The following is a 16,102-nucleotide window of genomic DNA, read 5'->3' as shown; positions in this document are numbered from 1 at the left end:
AAGAGCTTAAAGATACATAAGCGGGAGTGCTTGTACTTGTTGGGAATCCAAGAAATAAGTAGTCTGTGGACCCGGAGTTGTCACGTGGTCATGGTAGTAAGTTTCCTACTCGAGGTAGTAATAGGATATTAGTGGTCTAAGTCGCTATTGTGTAAACTTCAATTCTTTCATAGTGGATTCGTTTTACCTTGAGGATAGCTAGGTTAAATCCTCCCAGGTTTTTTACCGGTTTGGTTTTCTTGGGTTATCATATCGTTGTGTTCTCTATTTTCCGCACTTTACAATGATATGATATATTTGCGTTAACCTAGATCTGTTTAATTTGACTAAGTAATCACTTGGTTAATTAACTAGGTTAATCTGGTTGTGTTTTAAGGAGTCTAAAAACAAACAAGGACCCAAAGTCATGTAATACTTAATTTATCAAGTTTTTATTTTTTTATTCAATCAATGAGAATGGAACAATATAGCCATGTAAAGTTGTATTTAATTTTTTTCTTATTTTTTAGTATAAAAAGTAAGTGGCGACTCCACACCACTTACCCAAAAAAGAGAAGTGTCTTGAAAAAGCACTCAAAATCTCTTTTTTTTTTTTTTAGGGCACCTTTGCGATCTCTCACAATAACATCACCATTCATACACATTCACTAGAAGTTACTTTTTTTAATCCAAATGTAGTGATTAAAAAATGAAATTAGGGTTTCTCATATGCACACACATTAAATTCAAGCAAAGCAATTGATTGATAATATTTTGGATGATATGACATAAATGTTGGCCACTATAGTCTAGAAGAACGATTTACTAGGCAAGGTGGGTGCCTAACACCTTCCCATCTTATAATATAGTCTCTAAGCTTAGATCAAGAGTTAGTAGATCAAATGCTTATCCATGAAATTTTCAATCTTTACATTGTAACTAGAAAACAAAGCCATTTATTTTATCTTAAATTCTATCTAGGACCATAGCCATGTAATTTCCTATGATCAATGTATATTCATTCCCAAATCAATAAAATGATGAATTTTTCAATTATAATTTTCCATTGTAAAACCCTTAATCTAAAGGGAAAAATGTAATCAGTATAATCTCCATTTTGAGAGGCAATAATATGACTCCACCCATTCACGTCAATTTGGCCTAAAGCAATCAATTCAAAACGAGACAGGGGCACGGTCTCTCATAGTAAGACTGATGTCGCATACATGGAGAATAAAAATGTGTATGATACAAAATGTAAAGATGTAAATATCACTTGTAAGATATATTATAAAATGCAATTGATATGATATTTGACTATCGAGCCTCTAACATGGTAACAGTAATTTCATTGGTTGAGGATGATTGGCCCTTGCTTGATGAAGTTGATTTTTTTCCTACAAAGAAACCCAACTCTTTGGGTTCAGGTAATGAACTCTCACCGTGTAACATCATAACCACATATGACATATTTGGTCGATCGTTGTGATGTTGTTGCAAACATAAGAAACTAATATGGAGGCAACGTAGAATCTCCGATTGGATTACAGAGCCCTTTAAGCAGGTATCAATCAGTTCTAAAGGTCTATCTTCTTTCCATAATTTCCATGCCTAAGACATTTTAAAATTCTTTATCATTATTTGTATCATTATATGTAATAAGATAGAGGATAAAATATTTTGAGAACTCACATGTCCAACAAGGTTTTGAGTATTGTCTAGATGGAAAGAGCCTCGATTTTTCTTTCCACTTATTATCTCCAACAACAATATTCCAAAGCTAAAGACATCGGATTTTACTGAGAACAGACCATCAATGGCATATTCGGGTGCCATATAACCACTGCAAACACATCATTAAGCATGAAAATCTTTGATTAAAAAATATCAACAATAAAACATGTTAAGAATACGTACTAAGTTCCGACGACTCTATTTGTGTTTCCTTCAATCTGATCTCCACCAAAGATTCTAGCCATACCGAAGTCAGAAATTTTTGGATTCATCTTACTATCAAGTAAAATATTGCTTGCTTTGAGATCTCTATGTATAATCCTCAATCTAGAATCTTCATGAAGATATAGAAGCCCTCGCGCAATCCCACAGATAATATTGAAGCGCATAGACCAATCTAAAACTTTAGCTTTCGTTTGATCTGAAAAGTTTCTGCCTTATGTTAATACTAAGTTTAACTTGAATATGAAACAAGAAATTGGCATTTCTTTAAATAACAATAAAATTTTTTGTGAAGTTTGGTAAAAAAAATTCATGAAGTTCAAACCAAAAATGAAGGAGTCCAAGCTTCCATTGGGCATGTATTCATAGATTAGCATTTTCTCGTCCCCTTCAATGCAATATCCCAAAAGCCTAACAAGATTTCGATGTTGCAATTTGGCGATTAGTATAACTTCATTTTTAAACTCACTTAATCCTTGTCCAGATTTCTGTGAAAGCCTTTTCACAGCAATTTCTTTTCCATCTATTAATGTACCCTGAAAATTCACATTTTCAAATTGATTTTATTGAAGTTGAACATGGTGAGAATTGCTTTTTTATTTTTTGTGATCTTTAAAAAAGCTTGCTGCAAAGTTACCTTATATACAAGTCCAAAGCCACCTTCACCAAGCTTGTTATAGCTTGAAAAGTTGTTAGTGGCAATGACTATGGTAGCCAGGGTGAAGAATGGGACCTCCATGTCTTCACTTTGGCCTTCAATGTTTTGGTCTATCATCACATTATTCTCGATTTTCTCTGCTAAGATCAAGATGAGCTTCACATTATACATAAGAAATAAGAGTATGGCACTTGTTATGTTCCGTCTAGATCAACTAGTTAATTATACAACATAATTATTATTTGATTTCAAATCAAATAAATTAATTAGGTGATCCAAAATGTCAATATCAATAACCAAAAAAGAATAAGTGATCAAGTCATAAAGCAAAACAATAAATGCATAAGACAGATAATATGATTCTGAAGTGGAAAACCTATGGATAACTTGTTAGAGGAAAAGGGGCTATATGAGTAACCTACTCCCACTAAGGCAATCAACTAGAAAAGAATGTGTTTTATAGTCTTGAAAAAAACCATTCTACCGAGACTCTACATTCCAAATCGATAATTCACTGCTGCGACTCACAATAGCTTTAAAACTTTGAGTTTCTTCCCATATGGTTTCGTTCATGAATGGCAGGTCTGTGTAAACTAACTAGAACCTTTGGTGCACTCCAATTAAGGTGCCTCCTTGAATATTTGATCTACAGTCAACTAACTAGAAGAAATGCTATGTGGTTTTGAACTTTGGATCACAAGATTTTATAAAACTACTAGGATTCTCTCAAGAAAGCTCATGGATGAAAGGCATGGTTTTTTCACTATAAGTATTGTGCTAGCTTCTGCCTTTCCAACTTTACTGGAAATCTTGCATAAAATAGTATAAATTGGTGTTTACATATACGGTTATAATCCTAATCAAAACAAGATTTAGATTATTTTTTGTGATTCTCGTTCAATGGGCCATTTCAGCCCATCTTTTTTTTTTTTGGGAGCAAATTTCAGCCCATCTATATTTTCTAGCTTGAGTCAACCTCTTTATCCCCCTGCTTTAGGCCACGACATATTTTAGCCTTACTATTATTTTTCTTAAGATCAAATGGCTAAACTTCATAGCTTTTCTTTTTCAACATCTTATTAGCTGCTTTGTACGTTTCTAGAAGTTCAATTAAACAATCTTAAAATATCTTTTCCAAAGTGGGTCAGAGAGAAATATTACCTCTGAAGTTTGTCCTTTTGCTTATGCGGTAGGTAGTCAAGAGCACCCCAAAAACGACCGCAATTCCAACCACAACTATTACTATAACCTTCATCTTTTGCTTGTCTTTCTCCTCTTTATGATCGACTTTGCAGAAGAAAAGCAAAAATATTTTAGTAATGCAATAAAATAGATGGAAACAACAAAGATTATAGCTTCAATGGCATGTAAAAATATAAATTAAAGAGCAATAAAGACCATAGGCCTATTACCTTGCTTTGAAGCAGGCATTCGAATATATACATCCTGCATATAAGCATCCTGCCCATTAGCTGCAATCTGTCTAATATCAATTAGATCCCCAAACCACACAGCGCAGCCACTTCCTCCATTTATAATATTTGAGTTTGCATAAGCCGTACAGGAACAGTTGTTCAAACATTTGACTCTGCATTCGTTAAGATTCATACTTCCGTTTACCCAGGAATACGTGGTATCTGGCATTTTGAGCCCAACAAATTTAACAAACCCAATTTTATCTTTATCCTCGCAGCTCAATTGGGTAATACGTACACATCCCTTAGACCACTCATCTGGGTTCCATGTATTTGGTGACTTATGCTTGAATCCTTCTACACATTGACAGATAGGTGACTCACCAATGATACAATTTCCATAAGGACCACATAAATTATAACCTTCACATTCGTCTTTTGGCAGAGATAAGTACAGGCTCCATTTTTTATCTTCTGAGACCCATATGTAGCGCTCATATAAGGACGAAGTTTCGTTCAAAAATGCTCTAGAGATTACAGAATTATTAACGGAACTGTATATGAAGTATACCTCATCGCTGTTGATGACAAAATCGTATTTGACAACTGGATTGTCCTTTACGACTGGTACACCACTGAAACCATGGCCATTCCATGGTCCGGTCCGGAAGAACTTCTCGGTGCCTTTCTTCATGACTATCTCAGGGTAATTATGAAGTTCAACCCCCCAACTCAGTTCTCCTGGAGATGGATCATCTGGACTTTTCCAAGTAGTTAGGCGCCGTTCCATACCAGTCCTTAAGTCCCATCCAAGCTTCATCCCCGGTAGCAAAGTATCAGAAGGATAGTCAAAGCTTTGCCACAAATAATTTTCTGGGTTTTCTTCGTTCTCTTCTCTTAATACTAGATTTCCGGAATCTAAAAGCTGGACTATTGGATTCCTGGCCTGTTTTGTTGAGTTTGCCGACCAAGCAACTGTTCTATTCTGGCTGAGAAGAACAAGACTACCTGAACTGTTTACCATCAACATGCCAGACGAGTCGTTTATTGGATTGAGCCGGTTTGCTACCCAAACAACCGTTCTAACTGGGATATTGTTATACCATATTCCCAAGTAACGGTTACTGGAATTACCAGGACTAAAGAACCCCAGAGCGTAGCTTTCATGTTTAGAGACCAAGGTTATGCCCTCACTGAGGGATTCGGATTTTGAAATGCTGTCAGCAGCATCCAACAGTACAAAGGAGAAAGGAAGCAAACTGGAACTCAACAACACAAAAGCAAAGATGTCCATTGCTTTCTGTTCTTAATTAGAGCTCTTAGTCTTAGCCAACATTTTAAAGTTAGGCCTATAATTTACAATCAGCAATGGCTACACCATGGAAGGTCATGAGTTGACCCAGTCTTGTGGTCGTTCTTTATTGAATTGAAGGCCAACATTTTTTTTTTTTGAACAAAAATTTCCACGTGTCGTTACTCTCTTCTGCGATCTCGCATTAATTTCCACATTTGTCGTTGCTCCCTTCTGCGATGTCGGATTCTATGTAGTTTGTCCTCGCGCCCACTATTTTTGACGAGATTGTGAAAGGTTGACAAGTCACAAGAGTGGAAAGGGAAGCACCAGGATTTGAAATTATGGAATGCTAGTAGAAAAAATGCGACAGGTAAGTAATTGACATGATCGCCTAAGCTCCCAAGTATAAAAAAGTCCCAAATTTTAATTTAATTAAGCTCAAATATTAGCTATTATGTAAAGTAATTTTTTTTTTATCAAGTAGAAATGTTATACTCACAACATTTTTCATAATATTTTTTACAGCAAATTCTAAATAGTAGGTTATTAAAGACTCTTACTTATTGATAACAAAATAAATAATTTCAGTAGTGAGTTCAACTTCGAATCAGTAACAATTTATTAGAGACTGTTACTTATTGATAACAAAATGAATAATTTTAATAGTGAGTTCAAATTAAAACCAGTAACAACTTAACAATTAGGATTTGCTGTGAAAAATATCGTGAATATAACACATCTAAAAAAAGAGAGCAATACACAAAAAAAATTCACAACGTTTTTCACAATAATTGAGTTGACATACTTTTATTAGTTTTTACCTAGGTCCATCACATATTACTCTTTTACTTACCACTATCAATCTACTATATCAATAGGTATGAAAGTTTTATCAAATTTTTTTTTTTTTTGGTGTCTAAAGACTTTCTAAAAAAAAAAAAAAATCTACATTGTTCATGTTTATTAGTAATAATTTTGCATCTAAAGCAAGATAGTAGAGTTTAAGTAATATTTATTTTTTTAAATTATATTTAAATATATAAAAGGCCTCAATTTTAGGTTTCGCGTTAGGCCCCCAAATGCATCAAGTCGTCTCTGGTTGACAAGAGTGGAAAGGTGAACACAAGGATTTGAAATTATGGAATATTGGTAGATCCATTATTACACTTTTTTTTAAGAAACAAACACAAGAAGAGAAAGAGTTTTACACACAACAAACACAAAAGTATACTATAACTCTACTCAAAAGTTATGGTAACTTTTAAAAGAGGGTGCGGAAAGTTATACTACACACAATACACTTTCTTAAGTAATGTGGGAAAATTTTCATTTTTTTTTTAGAAACAAACACACACACAAAAGGAAAAGGAAAATGAATTCTAACATAAAAGTACATCACAATATACTACATGCATGACATTTTCATAGTAATAATTTTTTTTTTTTTTTTTTGAGGTGATCATAGTAATAACTTAGTATCTAAGATTTAGTATAAAATTATGTGAAAATATTGTAAACATAACATTGCTCATAAATAAATAAGGCCACGTCATAAATAAATAAATAGGGCCACATTTAATTGGGAGCCAGATTTTTGTCTAATATTTGTTTTTGCGCTCGTATTTGATGGGATCAGGGCTAGTAGGAACCTTGACTAGGAGTGAAGTTTGGTCCATTCAATATGATGCAATTTAGGGTTCGTTTGAGATCCACTTATTTTGCTGAAACTGAAAACTTTTTGATGAAAGTACTATAGATAAATGTAAAAGTTAATTGAAATAGTACAGTGAGACCCATAAATAGTACCAAAAAGTGCAGTAGGACCCATGAATAGTAGCAAAAATAAGCTGAATAGTAAAATAAGTTTACAAAGATAATTTTTGCCAAACACACACCAAGAGTTATTTTTTCATTTATATCATACTATTTTACAACACACTTAACGTTTCAAACTCTATTTTTTCAGTTTATTTAAATATTTTTTTTACTATTTCTCTCTCTCTCTCCCTTTTCCTCTCTTTCTCCCTCTACTTCTAGGCACTGACAAAAAAAAAAAAAAAAAAAAACCATAGAAGGCCAGAAAAAACCACACCAAAAGCCACTACACTGACCACAAACCAAAAGAACCAAGAAAAAAAACACACACAACAACCACAATAGCCCACAGCAGCCACCACTATCACAATAGCCGCCACCATGCCACCCAACAACACACTGCCACCCCCACATATCCTAGCACCACCCATCGGACCATCAAACCAAAACCACATTATAAAAAACCCATCAAACTGTCATTTCAAACCAAACCAAAACCCCACATATCCTAGCAAACCAATTTTAAAAAAATCACCATCGAAGCCTTCAACGGAGCCACCATTGGAGCCACTAACGAAGTTACACACAACACCCAAACCTAGAAGAACCACCATCAAATAACCAAGAGAACCCACCAATCTCCACACCATAACCCCACCTGACCCATATAGCCCACCTATCCAAACCCACGCCACCACCATCTCCGATCTTCACCAATCCGCGCCAATCCAAAATTCACACCAATCTTTGCCACACCGTGACCATGCCGTGATCACGCTGATCGTCATGATGTGACCACTCTGAATCCAACCCAGCTCTAGTGCAAATTCAGAGAGAGAGAGAGAGAGAGAGAGAGAGAGAGAGAAGAAATGAGAGACAAAAGTGAGAGAAAACAAAAGGTAAAAAGAAATAAAATAAAATATTTTGGTTTACAATTATGCTACAATGTCATCATACATTTAGGATGGCACTGTAGCACAATTGCAAATTTTTTTGCAATTGCAAGATTTTGCAAGATCAAGTAATGGGCTATTTTTGAGTCTTGATGCTAAAATATACCAACACATGGCATATAGAAGACTGAATGTAAATGCCCTTATAATGAGCAAAGACTAGATCATAGAAGGCCGTGCGTTGATTTAGGCATGTGGTTGTTCTTTTGAGCATTGGTACATTAACAGTGACTGGCTTGTTAGAAAACTCCACTTTTTTTAGGGTTTGTAGTTTGTCTTCTGGCGGACTATTTTAGACAAGAATGTGGAAGGTTGACAAGAGGAATGGAAAGGTAATGTTATAAAAGATTTTACCATATTTGGGAAGTGGAATACTTTGCACTCCCAAGATATTGAATTATCCAAAAAAAAAAAAAAAAAGTAAAAAAAAAGGGAATTATCCTAGAAATTATATAGCAGTATTATGTTACATTTTCTGATTGAAAGAGATAAATAAAGAAAAATGCTACAACACAACATTTTTTAGAATATGTCCCGATTGTCATGCTATTACTGATTCTAATCTGAATCACTATTGACACATTACCTTTTTTGTCTCATTAATAATAACTTAATACCTAAAATTTATTATGAAATTATTGTAAAAATATTATGATCGTAATTACTTAACATTTTTCATAATAAAAATGTAGCTCATCACACATTTAATGGGGAGCCAGATTTTTGTTTATTTTTTTTTGCTTCCGTATTTAATGGGAGCAGGGCCAGTAGGAGCTTTGACTAGGTGTGGAGTTTGATCTAGGCTTACAGACAGCTGTGAGACTTGTGTATCATGCAAATTGTTGAAAATTCACATCTCCTCCCATACGACGGAATTTATTCTCATATTCACTACAATATACTAAAGTTTATTGAGCAGATTTTCTATTTTAGTTAGTCTCACCATGCCTGTACCATAACTCTTATTGTTGTGGGTCCAACCCACGTGATAGCCCATTCCATGGGTTTGTATCAAGAATTCTACTCCAAGTAGAATTAGGTGTCAGTGAACTCCTAGGAAAGAAAAAGAACTAATCCTATTTGAAATAAGAGTCCGTGGCTATTGGTTGAAAGACTCCTTATTTGACTTGTATTGGGATTGTGATGTGAGAATAGGTTATATATAAATATTGTTTGTGCTGAATTGGTGTGTGGAATAGTGAAAAAAGAAGAAAAGAGAAAAGTGCCGCACAGTGAAAAAGAAAAAGAATAGAGAAAAAGAATTGCTACGTTTGAGAAAGATAATTTGTGTGTGTGAGAGCAAAGAAAAATAAGAGAGTTTTTTTTCTTTAGCCGTGAGGCATACACAAGAATTATTATAATTGATTTGATAATAGTAAAATTATTTGGAGTTTGTTCCGTGGTTTTTCCCTTCAAAGAGAAAAGGTTTTCCACATAAATTTTGTGTTCCTGTGTGTGATTGTTATCTTGAATTGCTAATATTTGTGATAATATTATTTGGGACCCAACAAGTGGTATCAGAGCTAAGGTTAGAGTGGAAGCAATGGTCGGAGAAGAAGGCAAAGATTCAGGAATTGATAAATTTGATGGAACAAACTTCACATATTGGAGGATGCAGATTGAAGATTATCTCTATGGGAAGAAATTACATCTACCTCTTTTGGGGACGAAACTTGAAACTATGAAGGATGAAGACTGGAACCTTCTTGATAGACAGGTATTGGGAGTTATTTGATTAACTCTGTCAAGATCAGTTGCACACAATGTTGTGAAAGAAAAGACTACGGTGGATTTGAGGAAGGTTTTGTCTAGCATGTTGAAAAGCCGTCAGCTAACAACAAGGTGTATCTAATGAAGAAGTTATTTAATCTAAAGAGGTAGAAAGCACTTCTGTAGCGTAGCATCTGAATGAGTTCAATACAATCACAAATCAATTATTCATCGCAGGAATTGAATTTGATGAGGAGGTTCGTGCATTGATACTTTTGTCTTCTTTACCAAATAATTGGGAAGCCATGAGAATGACAGTGAGTAATTTTGCAGGGAAAAGCAAACTCAAATATGATGATATTAGAGATTTGATTTTAAGTGAAGAGGTTCACAGGAGAGATGCAAATATAGATAATGCACAAGATCAAGCTTTTGTCATGGAGAACAAGAGTAGAGGTAGAAGCAAAAGACCTAATGATCAGAAATTCATGATAGGTCACAATCAAGAGATAGATCTCAGTTCAAGGAAACTAGAGAATGCTTCCATTGTGGGAAAAAGGGTCACTTAAGAAGAGATTGTTGGCATTGGAATAAGGAACAAAATAAAGGAAAATATGAAAAGAATGATAGTGAGAAAAATACTACAGCTGCTATGATTGATGAGGATGTTGTGGTGCTCTCTATTGAAGAGCAAAAGTGTGAGCATGTTGCTAATAATGATGTTGAGTGGGTTGTTGATTCTGTAGCCCCCCACCATATTATCCCTATGAAGGGGTTGTTTACCATGTACAAAGCAAGAGACTTTGGTACAGTGAAGATGGGTAATTCTAGTTATTCAAAAATTGTGAGAATTGGTGATGTGTGCATTGAAACCAATGTTGGTAGCATTATGATGTTGAAGGATGTGCGACATGTTCCAGATTTAAGGATGAATGTGTTTTCTACATTGGCTATGGATCAAGCGGGTTATTATAACTACCTTGGTAATGGAAGATGGAAACTTACTAAGGGGCCATTGGTTATAAGAGGACATGCATGTTGCGGTTTGTACAGGACTCATGTGAAGACCTGTAAGAAGAAATTCAATGAGATTAAACATTTTGAGAAGACTCCAAAGATGAATGTTGGGATTAATGGTGTTGAAACCAAGAGTGTGAAATTCTCATTGCCTAATAGTGCTTCAGAAAAGGAAGTGGTAGTTGATGAAGAATATGAACATGCTAAGGCTACATGGGATGACGATGAAGTGAAAGATCCTAGAGGGCTTGAGCGGGGGGAGCAATATCCTCCACTGGAGATTGTTAAACCTCATGAGAAGAGGACTACTGGAGAACATCAAACTGTTAGCTTCGAGAATAATTGGGCTTTTGATGAGGGGGAGTCAAGAGATTGGATTAAGGATATCCAAGATGAGATTAATTATTTGAGAATGAAAGGGATTGACGTTGATGAGGTGTTTTCAGTGTTGATGAAGAAAATGAAGAAGGTCAAGCTTGAAGTCAGCTTAACCAACATGGATCTGAACTGAAGAGCTAGAATGAAGATCTCCTTTCTCAATGGGCTGGAGGGGGAGATTGTTGTGGGTCCAGCCCACGTGATAGCCCATTCAATGGGTTTGTATCAAGAATTCTACTCCAAGTAGAATTAGGTGTCTGTGAACTCCTAGGAAAGCAAAAGAACTAATACTATTTGAAATAAGAGTCTGTGGCTATCGGTTGAAAGACTCCTTATTATCACAAATATTGGGATGGGGGGACCTATCCAATATGAGATGTAATAGAATATTCTCATGCAAACGTCGCATAAGCTACAAATTGTTGGTACTGACAATGTGATCAGATAAAATGATGACTATACAATATGCTAATACACAAAAAAATTTACAATCTTTTCTCTCCACTTTTGCTTTCACTACTTTCATATCCGCCATTGGTACTAAACAACTAGTACGAAGTGGACCAACAGTGTCAAGTGGGACAAGCTAGAACTCAATTGGTTTAAGCTCAACACAGATTGGTTGTCCCTAGGAAATCCAGAGCTAGCAGAAGTTGGAGGTCTTATTAGAGATCATCGAGGAAACATGGTTAAACTGCCAAAATTAGAGATCATCGAGGTCTTTCTAGAGATTGTCTTAATTATGTATTCAGTCGCAGGTTGTTGAAGTGGAATATGATGCAGGATTGTAGTTGGTATGCTTATAATGTTCTATCTTCAATTGTGGCTAATTGTAGGGAGCTCATAACCAAAACTAAGTGTGCATTTGGCTCTAGCTTAAGAAACCAACTTATTTTACTATTCAACTTATTTTTGCTATTATTCATAGGTCCCTTTGCACTTTTTGGTATTACTCATAGGTCCTACTGTACTATTTTAGCTAACTTTTACTTTTATCTACAACACTTTCAGCAAATTTTTTTCAGTTTCAGCAAAATAATCGGATCCCAAATAGACCCTAAGTACAGTAGACCACGATTGTCCATTGCTTTGAGGAAACCAATAGGTGTGGATATTACCTAGCACGAAAAGGGACCAATCTGAAACTATATTTTGTTATTTTCTTAAAACCCTCCTAGTGTATTAATGCTTTTTAAATGTGATGGGCATGTCCTATGGACATGCCCTTTTGATTTAATGAACTTGGCTGCCAAAAGGAAGAAAAAAAGTTACCTTCATTTGAATAAAATGGACATGGCTTACTTGAGAGTAGGAACACAGTTAACAATATATGATGATGAATATAATTCTACATTGACAATGTTGTATGATATTGGCAAAAAATTGTTAGCAAGCCTCCAACAATGTGATTGTGATTTCATTGGTTGAAGAAGATTCGTGGTGTTAGAGATATATTAGCCCATTAGCATAAGCCCAAGCCTAATTCTACTATGTGTGCAAGCCAAGTCCTCTACTTATATTAGAAGTCTATTAGTCTACTACATATGCACATGGAATCTCCAAAAGACCCACTGACACTCAAAAAAAACAAAAAAAAAACTGGTTCAGGTTACGTTGCCGTGATCATGACTTTTCATGTCAAGAAATTAGAAGTGCAACTTTGGCACTATTAAAGCTTTACAATGATAAGTCATTTGAGTTAAACGGACAACAGGAAGGTCGTTAATTAAGAGCATGAAAGTGGATGGATTCTATGGAAATCTCGGATTTCTTTTTCAAAATCAGACTGCACTAGAACCATTCCACGCAAAGTTGTTTTGAACCACACATAGTTCATCTGAAAAAAGTGTACTTTCTTAAACTATGTAAAAGTTTCTAGAACTTTCTTAAACCATGCAAAATTTTCTACAACTTGGTTAAACTGAATTTTTACATGGAAGTTCAAATTGTCGGTAATTTTATGTGAAAAATCTGAAAATTAGGAAAAGCATATTGTAAGTCCCAAAATCATCTTGGGGGACTAAGCCCGCATGGTTGCCATAAATTGCTTAATGATATTTCACAAGGCATGTACTTCAAAAAACTAGTCAAAATTCTGTACAACTTGGCTAAGCCCGATTTTTTTGAGGAAGTTTGGATTATCAGGTCTTTCGCACTAAAATGGAAAGCCGACAAAAATCTATGATTGGGTCAAAATTGCCTCACCAACTACCTAACTTCACAAGACTATAACCTTCGGATCATTGTACAAAACTACACAAATGTGGAGGCACTAGAAAGTAGGTTTCATAAACTTTCCAAGGACACCAAGGCCACCCAACGAAGGCCTTGACTAGTTGAGAAGACAGTTTTAACATATATATAGAGTAGGAGCATTGAGGGCTGATCAAGCGAAGCCCACTGGACGGCATGACTCATGGGTTTTAAACCCAAACCGGACTGCCCAATCTGATTGGGTTTACCACAAAGCGACAACGAATCCAATATATATATATAGAAACCCTGCATGCTAAATAAAATCAGTGAACCACCCAAACCACCCGTTGAATCGTTCATAGTTCAACTTGTTCAAGGTAGTAACATTTTTCTAAGAAAACTTACAAAGGGCACACGCTGTGGGGATTCAAACCTCAGGCATCTGCCCTTAAATTAGTTTCACGTACCATAAGGCAGTTGGTTTTTTTTTTTTGTGACTTTAATTGAATAACTATTATTGTAGGGACACGATTCTCAAACGGCCCAACAATGACGTTGGGCTCGCGCGTGATGGATCACTCACAATAAAATTTGTAGAGAGTGGGCTTGAAAGGCTAACGTTTGGTTACAGGGCGTCTGTCCAGACCGGACGTTGGGGAAACCTAGATAGGAAAAGGCTTCGAGCTGGATGCCCAAGTCATACGGCTTTGTAAATTGAGGAATTGGGCTCCTCGGATCTTGTCCGAGGAGCACTAATGTTTTTCCCGGTTACCCGACGGTGGGTTTTCCGTGGTGGTGCGCATATATTGTCCGGGCATTCTCATTCCTGAAGTTTTTTCCAGGAAGTGAGATGGGGGATCCCCTTCTTTGTTACCTTACGTTTTCTTTTATACTAGCCTACGTTCGTTGTCCTTCGTCCACGTGTAGGGTCGATTTTTTTCAGGACAGATATTTGTCCCGTCAGTCTAATCCCGAAATGGTTGGAGACGGTCAATAAAGCCTAAGAATCCGGTTCTGTCAGGTGCAATGTCATATCAATGAAGGGTATTAAGGACTATTTCCCCGAGATATTTTCTGATCTTTTAAGTTTGCTTGTATGCCACTTTCATCAATGAGACTTTGGGTCTGCCGAGGACTAAGCTGTCCTCGGCTGTATCTTCGGGCCACTTTGGGCTTACTATTTTTGAGCCTGGGCCCTGGCCTCCTTCAGTTTGGGGCCTGTGGACTCCCCATAAGCGAGAGGGCCGAGCCCACAAACTATTGTGCCCCACAATTATATTTATTGTTCTCTTACAGGATTAATAGGTTTTTATTTTATTATATAACCTCTCTCTCTCTCTCTCTCAATATATTAGTACCATTGAATTTGTATTAACTAAATTTATATGTGATTGAAGGATTGTGCTTTTGTATTTCAACGTGATATTTATGAATCTATTTATAGAATGGACTTATTTTAGATGAAACTGCTTTATTCTTAAAGGACTACCAAACATTTTTTTTAGCTTTATTATTTTCTATTAACCTAATAAAATCGCTAAAATTCATTTGAAAGTTGTTTAAATTTCTTTAGATATTTTTCAGTCAATTTTGATAATTTTAACATTTTAACAAATGTAACACAATTATTTGTATTTTAATTAACCAGTAAATTATATATCATTAAGATTCGACTAGACTCAAACCTTGAACCTTTCCCTTTTTTGATTCTTTGAACAATTTGGTTTTTAAAACTTTGGCACAATGCCACTAGAGCATGAAGCAAGTGCACGTGAGTTGTATATCCCAAAGTTTTTCTCACTTTAGTTTTCTGAATCTTAAACATTTACATAGTTAGTATTTAAACATTTTCTTAGGGTAGCACTATGATAAATATCTTTGCACAGCCCAGGGAACAATGTCCAAAGCTGTGCATGTGTGGCATGAATAGGTCAAGGGCATCCTAATGGTAAGGTCATTTGCATTCAGAAGTGGCTAGACTATGGAAGATAAAGAATTACTTCTTTGACAAGTAATTAGTGGTTCAAGAAATTGGTATTGCTTGGCAAAGAAGTAACATTCTATTCCTTACCCAGTAAGGAATCAGAATGGGAGTTCATAAGGGAATGGAATTGAAAGTTCAAAAACGTGTACAAAACACCTTTGAACGTTTAGATCCCCAAAATACAACTTAACCAATTCAAGCAATATGTCAAACAACTAGTGTGCGGAAACTTAACACATGCTATAATATGAAATTGGTTATAAACTATCTAAGCCATAACAAAATAAAACCCACAGCAGATAAATAAAAGGCAAAGATAGAGAGGAAGGAAGATGCAAACACAAAGACAACACGCGATGTGTTATCGAAGAGGAAACCGAAGTCCTCGGCGAAAAACCTCTCCACCGCCCTCCAAGCGGTAATCAATCCACTAGAAAATACAGTTGGGATACAAAGACAGCAATAGACCCTCCAAGCCTAATCTACCAGTGCACCTAAGCCCTCCAAGTTTCTTGCTCCAACGAGGTTGCGCCGAACCTTTTTCTTTTCTAGCTTTCCGGATTCCGCTACTAGACCATAGCATCAACCAATGAAGATTGGCTTCTTCCTAACTGCTTCCCAGAAATCCAAACAACTGTCTCACAGAGATGATAATGGTGAGAACCAGGTTTGGTATAATGCCTCTCAAGGATTTGTCAATGGAGAGGAAGAGAGTAGGGGAATTTGAAGAGACTCTAAGGTATAGAT

General features: G+C 35.7%; 1 protein-coding gene across 6 annotated transcripts in view; it reads right to left on the bottom strand.

Moving 5' to 3' along the window:
- Positions 1-1,006: 1,006 nt before the first annotated feature.
- Positions 1,007-16,102, bottom strand: part of LOC126689304 (G-type lectin S-receptor-like serine/threonine-protein kinase At4g27290) — a 79,462-nt gene continuing 64,366 nt past the window's right edge. For 2 of the 6 annotated variants that reach the window (XM_050384461.1, XM_050384460.1), the window contains one exon: positions 1,007-1,562. In XM_050384461.1, coding sequence (XP_050240418.1) covers positions 1,297-1,562 — 266 coding nt within the window. In that variant the 3' untranslated portion in view covers positions 1,007-1,296. Of the gene's footprint in view, positions 1,591-1,671; positions 1,823-1,896; positions 2,135-2,260; positions 2,472-2,572; positions 2,731-3,754; positions 3,881-4,005; positions 5,386-16,102 lie in introns of those variants that run through there. The other 4 variants (XM_050384456.1, XM_050384455.1, XM_050384459.1 and 1 more) reach the window with 4 other exon arrangements.

Source organism: Quercus robur, chromosome 6 (genome assembly GCF_932294415.1).
Source record: "Quercus robur chromosome 6, dhQueRobu3.1, whole genome shotgun sequence".
Classification (NCBI taxonomy): domain Eukaryota; kingdom Viridiplantae; phylum Streptophyta; class Magnoliopsida; order Fagales; family Fagaceae; genus Quercus; species Quercus robur.
Note: the sequence above shows the minus strand (reverse complement) of the source record. Positions and strands in the feature narration are given on the sequence as shown.